We start from the raw sequence: 13,580 nt of genomic DNA, 5'->3' as shown, positions 1-13,580 counted from the left end.
TGTAATACAGAAAATTATTCTCTTCCATCCTTTTTGAGATTTTGCTTCGTCGATTAGAAAATCATTGGACCTAAACAGCCCTCTTATTAAAATTTTTGCCAGTAGTTTGTTTCGTAGTTCTTGAAGATACGCATGAAGACACGAAAACAAAAATCCACTGATAATTTATTAATGCAATTGTTGTATGCGAATGTATTACAGCATTCATCGACTGCATAAGCGACTTTGTCTTTCTTTCGCTCGCAATAATACAGTGCAGTTTACACGAAACCTGACAGATTGCCTTCATACACAGCATTTTAGCTTTATACTAAGTCAATAACACTCTGGCTCCCTCTGGCTCTTATACAGGCGGGTATTCGGCTTGGCACTGACTCACAGAGTCGTTTGATGTCTTCCTGAGAGATATCGTGCCAGTTGTGTCCAATTGGCTCATTAGATCGTCAAAATCGCGAGATGTTTGGTAGGCCCTGCAGATAATGCTGTAAACGTTCTCAGTTGGGGAGAGATCCGGCGACGTTGGTGGCCGAGGTAGGGTTTGGCAAGCACGAAGGCAACCAGTAGAGAGTCTCGCCTCGTGCACGTGGCCATACCTTGCTGTAGTGTAAAGTCTGGACGACTTGCCAAGAAAGGCAAGAAAACGAGGTGCCGAATACCGCGGACGTATCGCCGTGCTGTAAGGGTGCAGCGGGTGACAACCTAAGGGCTCCAGACAGTCACTTTTGGCTGTGGGGCCGTATGGCGGACGAGAGTTGGGTTGGTATCCCTCTGCTGCTCTGTTGTGTCGAGCGTCTGCAGACACGTCTTCCGCCCGGATTGTCACTGACGACATAGAAGTGTCTTCAGTGATGAGTCCAGCTTGAAACTGAGCCTCAATGGCCAGTGAAGGCTTGTCTGGGACGTCTCGGACAGCAGAGGGAGACCAGCCTGACTGTCCGACAACGAGGAGTCACTGTCTGGGGTACCGTTTATTATCGTAGAAGGACCGATTTGGCTGCCACCCCCAGCACTCTCACAACACAGCAGCAGGTCGACCACAGCGAGAGTTTTTTTAGTGTTCGTCTTCGTGCCTGCCAAACCGTACCTTGGCCAGCAAGGTCGCCATATCTCCCCCCAACTGACAACGTTTTGGAGGATTATGGGCAGGGTCCTTCAACTAGCTCGAGATGTCGACGATGTAACGCGCAACTAAATGGTTCAAATGGCTCTGAGCACTACGGGACTTAACATCTGAGGTCATCAGTCCCCTAGAACTTAGAACTACTAAAACCTAACTAATCTAAGGACATTACATACATCCGCGCCCGAGGCAGGATTCGAACCTGCGACCGCGCGGTTCCAGACTGAAGCACCTAGAACCGTCCGGCCACACCGGCCGGCCAAGGCGCAACTGCTTGCATACGCGCCACAGGTGGACCGAGGCATTACTGACTTGGTCAGTTCGTGAAAGCTCTTTCTCTTCGATAAATGTCCACCTGTTTAGCTCAGTGGTAGCGTGCTTGCTTCCCCGGCAGTGGGCCCGGGTTCGGTTCCCGGCCGGGTTGGAGATATTCTCCGCTCGTGCACAGGGTGTTGTATTGTCTTCGTCATCACTTCATCCTCATCACCGACACGCAAGTCGCCCAACGTGGCGTCGACTGAAATAAGACTCGCACTCGGCGGCCGAACTTCCCTACATGGGGCCTCCTGGCCAACAATGTCATACGACCATCTCATTTTCATTTTGCGAATAAATCTTTAATTTCAGAATGAGATTTTCACTCCGCAGCGGAGTGAGCGCTGATATGAAACTTCCTGGAAGATTAAAACTGTGTGCCGGACCGAGACTCGAACTCGGGATCTTTGCCTTTCGCGGGCAAGTGCTCTACCAAATGAGCTACCCAAGCACGACTCACGCCCCGTCCTCACAGCTGTACTTCTGCCAGTACCTCGTCTCCTACCTTCCAAACATAACAGAAGCTCTCCTGCGAACCTTGCACAGCTAGCACTCCTGAAAAAAAAAAAAAAAAAAAGAAAAAGGATATTGCGGAGACATGGCTTAGCCACAGCCTAGGAGATATTTCCAGAATGACATTTTCACCCTGCAGCGGAGTGTGCGCTGATATGAAACTTGCCGAGTTCGAGTCTCGGTCCGGCACACAGTTTTAATCTGCCAGGAAGTTTCAAATCTTTAAGTGTTTCTGAAATTGTAATCATTTGTTTGTCTGTACATGTACATCACAACTACCGATTTAAGTCCTATTTGAATAACTGCTTCGTATTCCGTGTTTTTTTGTCTTACAGTGTATTTGTGGGAGTGATGTGGAAGTGGATGACGATATTGACACAGATTGTTACGAGCATGTCAAAGTGATGGGGGATGTTGATGACAAGATGCATATGGGAGTGAGTGTTGATGTACACGAACATCTGGATGTGGGAATGGATGTGAATATAGGTAGCAGGGCAAGAAACACTCTCCGCCGTACACTGTTTAATAGTTTGTGGGATATGGGATATGGGTACCCCTACAGATGGTACCAGGACGGTATAGAGTGCTGAGGCGCTGAGCTGCAGTACCTGCTGACTAGCACCACTTGTCCGTCGGCGAGGTGCCGGCGGCGCATCGAAGCCACGGCCTCCCTGGTGCAGAGGCAGAGCGCCACCACGTTCACGTCCAGCAGGCGCCGCCACTCGGCCGGGGAACCGTCTGGAACACAGACGCAGACGCGGGTACTCAGTGGACAGTGGGTCGTGCAGTCTCCAGTTGCCGCTGTCACTCCACCTCACCTTGCAACCGTACAGTACATAGACTGAAGAGCCAAGGAAACTGGTACACCTGCTTAATATCGTGTAGGGCCCCGACGAGGACGCAGAACTGCCGCAAAACGACGTGACTGCATTCGACTGATGTCTCAAGTACTGATGAAGGGAAATGACACCATCAATCCTGCAGGGCTGTCAATAAATCCGTAAGAGTAAGAGGGTGTAGAGATTTCTTCTGAACAGCACGTTGCAAGGCATCCGAGATATGCCAAATAATGTTCGTGTCTGGGGAGTTTGCTGGCCAATGGAAGCGTTTCAACACAGAAAAGCGTTCCTGGAGCCACTCTGTAGCAATGCTGGACGTATGGGGTGCCCCACTGTCCTGGTGGAATAGCTCAAGTCCTTCGGAATGCACAATGGACATCAACTGATGCAGGTGATCAGACAGGATGTTTACTTATGTGTCACGTGTCTGAGTCTTATCTGGACGCATAAAGGCACATATTACACCAACAGCACACGCCCAACATCATTGCAGAGCCTACACCAGCTTGTATAGTGCCCTGCTGACATGCAGGGTCCATGGATTCACGAGGTTGTCTCCATACCTGTACACGTCCATCCGCTCGATACAATTTGAAACGAGACTCGTTCGACCAGGCAACATGTTTACAGCCATCAACAGTCCCCCGTCACTTGAATCGTGGCGCTCGTTACTGGCGCGCCAGTGTCTTGGATGTCCATTATCGATCCTTCTATGTTTCTTATCTTTGCTTCTTTTCTTGTTTTCCGCATTCGCGGGGCGAGTGGCAGTTGACATTTTCTCGGGCTACCTGCTGAGACGCCGCGAGGTACGAGAGGGGAAGCAACCACGTATATGTGGAGTTGGTTGTACGCGGTCTGCCGGTTCAGCATGGAGGATATGTGTTGGCTGCCTGCCTGTCTGCTCTCCTGATTTTGCTCGCCGTGCCTTGCGACTGCCTAGCTTGGGTTGCTGCCTGGTGTATCCTACACGAGCCATACCGGACGTCCAGCACAAGTTAAGCAGCCTTGTGTTTCTTTTAAAGAAAAGGAGCAAATGTATAAGACTTTTTGTAACCAATTGTGGTGGCCCCTTAAGTGTGGCTTTAGCGTTTACACTGCCTGTGGGCGAGCTAATTCTTTTAAATTTAAATAGTTGGGGTTCCTTGTCCTTTATAATCTTTTGGTGGTTTTATTTGAATTTTCTCTTTGGGGTTCCTTCCTTGTGCTTGGTTAAATGTTTACTTGTATAGCGGGAAGTGACTCCTGGTTAAAACTCGGAGAAGGTGCTTGATGTTACTGCCACCTCTGGCATTCGTCTTTTCAATTAAGTGTTGTCATCGCTTCGAGCGACCTCGTGTCACTCTTCGTTAATTAATGCTGGTTTATGTGTACTTAATTTTGAATTGGCCATTTGAATTAATATTTTGGAGCGCAGTATAGCACTAAGGCAACCTCATTGTATACCACCTTGTGCCTTGGTTTAGTACCTTAATTTTCAGTGGCACGAGTTAGCTCCACTACCGGTTTTACTGATGTGCTGCCTTCAAAATCTTGTCTTGTATAAGTTTGCACCATGTGTGTCTGGGAACACAGAGATGAGCTTTAGCGTGACTTCAGTGCTGGTCAGTTAATGGAATCTTCATTTTGGCTTGGCTTCCACTGAAGAGTTTGAGTGGAGCGTAGTGTGTTTGATTTGTTATTCGTTTAATTACTGTAAGTTCGTTTATTTAATGCGGAACAAGACATTTAAAGACTGTTGGTATTAACTCCCCTAGTTGCTGGGTGTTCCTAATTCGTTCCAAATGGCCTACTACGTATTCAATGGCAAGGCTGTTGATTAGTTGGTTACTGTGAGTACAAATTCTGTGTCGTGATTCAATCACTAGCTACGTGTTTGAGCTAAATTGATATAAACCTTACATTGCCTCCTTAAAATTTGTTGCCAGCAGAAACCCTTAAGAGAACTAAGTTTTGTCACCGCTTATGTTAACCTTTACTGGGAGAAATATTTCATGTAGTTAAATTTTGTCTTAAAATGTGTATTTCTCTGATGTAATAAACGAGTGATAAAAGAAAAATGCAAAGGGGCCTGGTCCTTCCCATTGTGTCCGGTTTGTAACACGTTGACGGCCGTAGACGAGGCGTAAAGCTTTGTGACGTACAGTCATCAAGGATACACGAGTGGACCAGCGTCTCCGAAAGCCCGTGTCCTCGATGTTTCGATGAATTGTTCGCACGTTGACACTTGTTGATAGACCACCAGTGATATTTGCTGCAGTTTGCGGAATGGTTGCACTTCTGTCACGTTGAACGATTCTCTTCAGTCGTCGTTGGTCCCGCTCTTGCAGGATCTTTTTGCGGCCACAGCGATGTCGGAGATCTGATGTTTTACCGTTCCTGATATTCACGGTACACTCGTGAAATGGTCGTATGAGAAAATCCGGGCTTTATCGCTACCTCGGAGATTCTCTGTCCCATCGCTCGTGCGCCGACCGTAACACTACTTTCAAACTCACTTACATCTTGACAAGCTGCCATTGTAGCAGCAGTAACCGGTCTAACAACTGCGCCAGACACTTGTTGTCTTGTATTCTGCCTGTTTACATACCTCTCCATTTGAATACGCATGCCTATACCTGTTTCTTTGGCGCTTCACTGTATGAGAAGCTAGGAGCCAAAGTGATATATCTGAATTTTTTTCGTTTAATGTAAATACATGCTTCACAATAATTAGTGATTGATCAGGTGAAATGTAAAATGAAATATTATAATTACGTTTACTACAGACATTAGATATTTGTACATTAAATTCCTGGTTCTAGTTCCTAAAAGTTCGAGTACCACTTTTCCTCTCAGAAATTTTCTCGTGGTGAAAGGTAAAGTGGTATAAACCGAGAGTTGTACCACTCTTCTCATTTTTAATCTCCATAATTGCAATTTATTCATAAAACATAAAGATAATATGACACAGTAATGCGAGTCTGCACTTATTGCTCCTATTGTGCCCGTTTATCTCACAAAGTGAGTTAAAGTTATTCCATTACTGTTGTTAATTACTAGAATGCTGTCCACTGCGTCTGTCTAATAGTTCAGCAGTGCGTTCCTCTTCGAATTATAAACAAATTGTTGTTTGTAAAAGTCGAAATTTCTTAAAATGTAGTTCTTGTCATGCTGATATTTCAAGAGGTTTTATAATGGAGCATGTCCGTGTACTCGATTTCACCGTCCACGTTATCTTCCTTTCCCAAAGGGTCAACTATTCCCGTGAACGCACTTCGCTCTGGCGTGAGAGGAATAATACACTTAGCGCTCTCTAGTGGCTTCGGTGACAGTTATCGTTATACCACTTCTTCACATCAAATTTTCGTACATTGTGAGCAACTGAGTGACATAACTCAAAAATTATTTTTTTTTAAACTAGATCACACGCTGAGAAGCAGCTCATTTATCTGTGTAGAGATTACAGCCTACTGCGCCTGTCGTGAACATCAAATAGGGATAGTCACGTGATTTTGAGACGCCGTTACTTGTGTCGAGGTCCGGTGAACCGGCCAGTCTGTGGATGGTTTTTAGGCGGTTTTCCATCTGCCTCGGCGAATGCAGGCTGGTTCCCCTTATTCCGCCTCAGCTACACTATGTCGGCGATTGCTGTGCAAACAAGTTCTCCACGTACGCGTACACCACCATTACTCTACCACGCAAACATAGGGGCTACACTCATCTGGTGTGAGACGTTCCCTAGGGGGGGCCCACCGGGGGCCGAACCGCACAATAACCCTGGGTTCGGTGTGGGGCGGCGGAGGGGTGAAGTGGACTGCGGTAGTCCTCGTGGGGTTGTGGACCACTGCGGCTGCGGCGAAGACGGAGCCTCTCCGTCGTTTCTAGGTCCCCGGTTAACATACAATACAATACAATGTTCAGGTCGGAACTCTGGGCAAGCCAGTACATTTCAGGAATGTTGTTGTTCACAAACCATTGCGTCACAGATGTTCCTTTATGACAGAGTGCACTGCAAAGGCCGGCCGCGGTGGCCGAGCGCTTCTAGGCGCTTCAGTACGGAACCGCGTGACCCCTACGGTCGTAGGTTCGACTTCTGCCTCGGGCATGGATGTGTGTGATGTCCTTAGGTTAGTTAGGTTTAAGTACTTCTAGGGGACTGATGACCTTCGATGTTAAGTCCCATAGTGCTCAGAGCCATTTTTGAGCACTGCAAAGCTTATTCCAACAGTCAGGCTGTCAAATGGCTTCATATTCTTTCGCGTTTAGAGTTTTCATAAAGGCAATAAGGGGACCACAACCTCACCACCAAAACACCATATTGTGAGGCCAGCTACCTCACACTTTGGTCTTGGCACTAAATGATACGTAGTACGTTCTCCAGGCATTCCTTCCAGTCAATTTCCATAGGGTGTAGCGTGATTCATCACTCCAAATCATTCGTTTCCGGTTACAACGTAGCAAATTATTACGGGCTGTCATCTTGCATTTGAAAGCGTAGCTTGCCGTGGAGCCCTAGGAGAGCGGATGTCTGGTTCCGACGCTGCCACAGCCTGGCGCCGGTGCTGGGACGAGCGAGCCGTCGACTTGACAAACGCCGTGTGCAACACGTTACACGTGCTCGCTATGAACCTGAAGAAGTACCACTAAATATTAATCGACCTTTTTCACACTTAGTATACAAAATTCCATGCATAACACTACCGTACTCTTAAAACTTTAAATCAATAACTTCCATATTTTTGGAGATATAAATTTTTACCTAAAACACGTATTAACCGTGCTGGAATTGTGATGTAGAGCTAGGAACTGTAATGTATTCATCTATAGTATCAACTGAAACTACAACCAAGGGGATAGATTGACATAATATAATTTTCTGGAAGTTTCTTTAGTTTCATTATCACAGATTTCTGACGTAATTGGTTCAAATGGCTCTAAGCACTATGGGACTTAACATCTGAGGTCATTAGTCCCCTCTGACGTAATTAAAAGCACTTCTGAAAATTATTATTTAAATCTTGTTTTCGTCATGTGAGTGTTTCTGAGAGACAGAGGTTAAATGCAGGATATACGTTAAATGAGAATGTGATATTTCATTAAAATTATGTAAATGTATGCTTGAGAAAATTGTCGTGCAATACGGGAGTCGGTCATGTACGTCCGGTTGAGCCAGCTATCTAGTGAGAACTTGTTACAGAGACAGTCAGTAACATTGCATAATTGGTGTCGTGATATTAACACGGAGTTGATTGCCTTTTGTCTTGTTTTAAAGACAACAAATCAACTAAAAGAAAATTTTTGACATTTTTTTGAACGACTCGTGCAAGAATCCCGAACGCTGCGTAGTTTATCTTTCAGTTACTGCCAATAGAGTGCAGTTATGCACGTCGGCGTGGCAGGTATTTAGTCTAATTTTCTTCAATGCTGCTTTTGTCGGCTAAACCAGTACCTACCATCGCAGAGTGAATGGGCAGACAGCGTGAAACCTATTCAGATAGGTGGGATGAGCGTTTAAAGGATAGAGAGACCATTCCGGCTCGCCGCACTGTCATACACAGTCCACGGGCGTCTCGCTTCACAACACATCAAGCGTTGCCCCACGGTCACTACAGAAATGCGAGGCTATTGGAGAGCTGCGCGACCATTCCACCACATTCCTGACTTATGACCACCGCAGTTGAGTCCCATAGTGCTCAGAGCCATTTGAACCACATTCCTCATAACTCGAGCTCGCGAGTGAATTTTACGCTGACGTCATGTGACCTTTTACAACCACCCTCCACCACTGCTCGATAGTCCCTGTCCAACAGTCTACGCTGACTTCATGTGACCTTTTACAACCACCCTCCACCACTGCTCGATAGTCCCTGTCCAACAGTCTATCAGGTCCACCTGTTAGAAGTTGTTCCTTCGCATTTCCACTTCAAGGTCACATCACCAGCGGTTGTTTTAGGCAGTTTCGGAAGCGCTGAAAGTCACCGACGGATTCGTTACTGAAGCGGCATTTATTGATTAGGGCGCGTTCGAAGTGACTCAACTCTTCTGACCCACCCATGTTGCTCTGGTGACAAATGATACTCCCACAACCTTTCAGGGCTTTCAGACCCTCTCGCTACAATTGTGTATATTAACTTTTCTTTGTGATTTAGCTGCAACAGAAGTATATTTCGCAGTAGAAATCTGAGGTACACATTTGTGTATGTTAAACTTTTTCATCATGTGCAAGTGCTGCCAACTGTCGGGCATCACTGTGAAAATGTCAGCAAGTCAATGTAGCAGTGCGCAGCAGCTCGTGACCACCCGAATACGCAGCTGTGGTTTGCTACCTGTATTCCACTGTATAGTTGAATATTGTTATTGTTTTGCATGGTAACTATTGAATGATCATTTGACCGTTTATTACGAGGATTGTACAGAAAGTAATGCATCGCATTTTTTTTTCTCAGCGGAAAATAATGCTACGAATGCGAAACGTTACGTATGTACTATTAAAAGTCTCGTGAGTGAGCGCGCCAAGTTCCCGTCACTTCCGACAGATAGCGTAGCTGCAGGACAGTTTCAAAATGGCGTCTGTAGGTGATGTACGTTACAAGCAACGTGCCGTCATTGAATTTCTCAGTGCAGAGAAAGAAACTGTGGGGAATGTCCACAAACGCTTGTGCAAAGTCTGTGGATCATCTGCTGTCGACAGAAGTACAGTTATTGCTGGGCACGGAGGATGACGTCATCAGAAGGCGGTTCGGCGGAACTCCACGATTTGCAGGGGGCGGGAAGGCTACCCACGGCTGGCACACTCGATCTACCCCTCGAACTTCCAGTTGTTTGTGCCGTTAAAGGATGCCATCCGCGCAAAACATTTTGAGGACAATGAGGAGGTCATTAACACAGTGTAACACTGGCTTCGCCACCAGGACAATAATTGGCACCGACAGGGCATACACACCCTTGGTTTGCTCCAGAGGAAGGCCATAGAACGGGATGGACATTACGTGGAAAAAGAGAGTGTGTAGATAAAACGCCATTCTTTCGTGTGTGTAATTCAAATGATGTTCAATAAAGAATTGTTGAAGTAAAAATGTGGTGCATTACTTTCTGAGCAACCCTTATACAATAGCAATTATTCCGTAATTAGTTATTTTAGTCCATAAAATAAAGCCTAGTGTAGAACGTATGTTACATATTTTTGTAAAAATCTTGCCTCTAAAATCATCAAAAATTACCCAAGAACTTTACCCCATAAAGAAAAATTTTTCTTACTCCAGAAAAAATTCGGATCTGGAAGGTTTAAACTTGCTATCGCACCTGTCATGAAGTCATTTGTTAATTTCGCATTACATAGGAGTGTGTGGATAGTTTTGATCAGATTGCGTATTACCAGTTTTCGATTAAAACTTTGTGAGTACAATAGAACCACTGCTGCGAAATGGATACACTGAAAACTGCGCAGGCCTGGCATGTTCGTTTATTGCTGTCGTGTCCGAGTGAAGCTGAAAGCTTGGTCCAAATGTGCGGGAACGGAGCTGCTAATTAGCAGTACACGGTAGAGCTTTGCTTTTTCTTCGCCCGTTTGACACAAGCGAACTGTGCGGTCGCGAGTAATGGTGGCACGGATGACGGAAGTCAGAATTTGCGACTTTTTGGGCTGTACCGATGCTCAGCAGTGCCTTTGGAATACAACTCACCGAGAAGACTGGAGAAGCCGGTGACGCCGGCGTTGTAGACGAGGACGTCGACGCCGCCCAGCGTCTCCTCGACGTAGCGGAACGTGGACAGCACGTCCTCCTCTGCGCTGACGTCACACACCACGGAGTACAGGCGTGGCTCCTTCAGCGCCAGTTCCTGCAGAGAAAACGCCCTGTCCTCAGTGGCTCCATATGACAACACCACGGTGGAAATGTGGCACGATTTCTGATAGGATACGGTAGCAGCATTTCAACACGTTGAACAAAGAGTACGTCACTTCCAGAAAGGCTATCCAGATGAAATATAAAAAGCTCATTTCGACATCATTTACACTGGTGTTCAAAATTAAAGCAGCTAACGGCTATTTCCCCGTCCTGTAATTCATACAAACTGTCAACCAGATGTCCGTACAGTCGTGTTCTGCATGGAAGATGGCATTCCAGTCAACAGACAACCGTGCCAACGATGACGTCAGGGCACCTATGAAACGAGGTAGTGTTTGCTGGGTAGCCCCACACCCACAATCGCTGTGTAGACATTCACAGACGGTGCAGTGTGGGGCAGAGAAGATGTGTACCAGACTCTCTACGGTGGCGGGCCGTACAGATAAGGGAAGCAGGACAGTCGCAAACTGTTTCACCCGATCGCTTAATGTGAATCGTTCCGCTGTTTCTCGGTTGTGGCGACAGTTTGGCCAGACCACGTGTCACTTCAGAAGAGAGGACAGTTATCTGGCTGTAAGGGCTCGTCATTTCGGCCTTAGTACTGCAAAGTATCAGGCATTCACTGGACGTGTTGTATCGAGGCAAGAGTGGCCTTCATTCTCGGAGACCTGTTGGACGTGTACCTCTGACACGTCTTTACAGAAGGGGACCTCGACACTGGAGCCACCTGGACGGTCCAACACTGGGCCAATGTTCCTTTCACCGATGAGTCCTTGACCCAGATGGCTGATCGATCATCAGCGATCGGCTTGTTATCTCTGGCGCGTCCCCCGGCACGAGCATCTTTGGGTTTTCGGCTGGGGCGCGCGGGACGGCGAGAGGCAGTCGCCTTGGGTCGGCCGGTGAGACTGGCGGAGTTGTGGCTCGGGCGTAAGCACACGTGTGATGTCTGTTACGCTGGAGCTGTTTGCTAATCGTGAAACTCCTGCGGCGGTTACTGGTTGCCTGGAAGGCATTTCGTATAAACTGTGCCGAGCCTCGCAGTGAGAGGGGAGTCCGGAGTTGGTGTTGGCCTAGGTGTTTGTACAAACTGAGGTGCCTGTGTGAGAAGCACGGCGTGGGCCTGTCGGTCGCTTCGTCCTTCTGGCAGCCACCGCAAGCGGATGTTCGGCCGGAATGTCTACAGTTTGTGGTGATCATAGTGTGAACAAGTTCTCGTAGGATATGCAACCAGCCTGACTCTTAGCCTGTGTTACTTGTGGGTGCCGACCCCTTGTCTGTTACTGCCTCCGGGTGTCCTGTAAGATTTCACAGCAAAACTGTGTTTTTGTGGCATCCTGTGTTTCTGGCTCAATCTCCGCCCAGAAATGGGACATCTTTCGGAATTCCTAAATGCTGTAATTTAAACATATAAAAAAATTGTTCTTTCAGAATAAGCGCCTATTTCTTTGCGACACTGCAGTTCAAACGGGAGTCGCGTAATGTTAATGAGTATTCGTTATTCGTCAAATGAAGTGTACTTAATGTCTTGCAGTTTTCTGGGGCACGTAGCTGTGTTATTCAACTCATTTTTGAGTGTTCTGTCGGGCGAATGACTGCTCCCCACTTCAGTGTATTCTTTTGAGTAGTATTGTAATATATCCTGGATATTTGTCAGTGGGGTGTATTGATTCAATTTTGTTTTTCTCTTTCTTTTGAATTACGGAGAATTGTTTAGTTTACCTGGTTGTTGGCTTAACTCGCGCTTCACGCACTAAATCAGCTGATATTGAAAATTGATATTTTTATTCCTGTTTAATGTCAGACAGATTCAAATGAAACTTCATGTATGTTATTTGAAATAAATGTGTTGGATTGACCTTAATCAGTTATGTGCAGTCGAAGTAAGGCACCCAGTCCTTCATTTGTGCTTAACAGTGGCGTGCGGTTCGGGTTGTGAGACCCGTGCTCGGACCAGCAACCTCGCAAAATTTAATTTTGTTGCTTTAATTTTGGACACCAGTCTATTTTATTTTTTGCATTTCAGTGTTTACATAGTCACGTCTTGTGGCGAGATGTGATTGGACTGTCATCTGCCGTTGCAGATCTCGCAATTTGTTTGCAGTGCTTTTTCTTTGTACTTGTTTCATCCCCCCAACCATGGTGGCAGGAATGGAGTGAGGGGGGGGGGGGGGCGCAACTGTCAGAGGTGCAAACATTCCAGTCTTCAGTCGATAGATTTAAAAATACGTAACGTGAAACGTTTGCAAATACTTTTTAAATTAATGAAACGGCAATTTTCATTGCTCATCATCATGTCCAACTTTGGTTTAGGCATCCTCGCCTGTCCCAATTTAAAATATAACGCAGCTGATCTTTCCGTCCCCTCTTAGAACGTCTAACATTTCTTTCCCCTTGGTGTGTATTCGTTCTTATGACATCCTTTGAATGCTTAATAAAAACAGTACCAATCCCCGTTACATAGGTTTATTTCTAGGCAACCAGTTTCGACGTTACACTACGTCATCTTCAGACCTATATAACGGCTGTACTGTTTGGTACTGTTTTTATTGAACATTGAACAATCTTAGTCCTATACTTCAGCAGAAGATGGAGTTTCATTCCTTTCAATGAGTTCTCTCCATTTCTTTCTATAATCCTCTATTTTCTAAAGTACGCTTTTATCACCGTTCATTCCTCATTTCACAATTTTCTACCCGATGTATGAGTTTGTAACCAGCCAGCTAGAGGCCTTAGGACTCGATGATTTTTGCCACTTACCAGTATCTGGCAAGATGACGCTCACATTAATTCCAAGACGTTGGAGGGTGCTTTAATTTTAAATGGTAAGTCTAAATTTTTTGTGTATTTCGGACTCTCTACTATAATTTTTCATTCATTTAATTAGCGCTATGACGCTATCTGGTATTACAGATGTGTTGACTTTATGTGCTCTCATTCCTGTTGCGATTACCGGTAAGATAT

At 46.0% G+C, this 13,580-nt stretch overlaps 1 protein-coding gene across 1 annotated transcript in view; it reads right to left on the bottom strand.

Annotated features, from left to right (window-relative positions):
* LOC126210013 (dehydrogenase/reductase SDR family member 11-like) overlaps positions 1–13,580 on the bottom strand; it is a gene marked incomplete at its 3' end in the record, with an annotated part of 68,518 nt that overhangs the window by 52,080 nt on the left and 2,858 nt on the right. The window contains exons 2-3 of the mRNA XM_049939118.1: positions 10,452–10,608; positions 2,560–2,689 (exon numbers count right to left, since the gene is read on the bottom strand). Of these exons, the coding sequence (XP_049795075.1) occupies positions 2,560–2,689; positions 10,452–10,608 (287 nt within the window). The remainder of the gene's footprint in view (positions 1–2,559; positions 2,690–10,451; positions 10,609–13,580) is intronic.

The sequence above is a fragment of the Schistocerca nitens genome, chromosome 10, assembly GCF_023898315.1.
Source record: "Schistocerca nitens isolate TAMUIC-IGC-003100 chromosome 10, iqSchNite1.1, whole genome shotgun sequence".
In the NCBI taxonomy this organism is placed as follows: domain Eukaryota; kingdom Metazoa; phylum Arthropoda; class Insecta; order Orthoptera; family Acrididae; genus Schistocerca; species Schistocerca nitens.
Note: the sequence above shows the minus strand (reverse complement) of the source record. Positions and strands in the feature narration are given on the sequence as shown.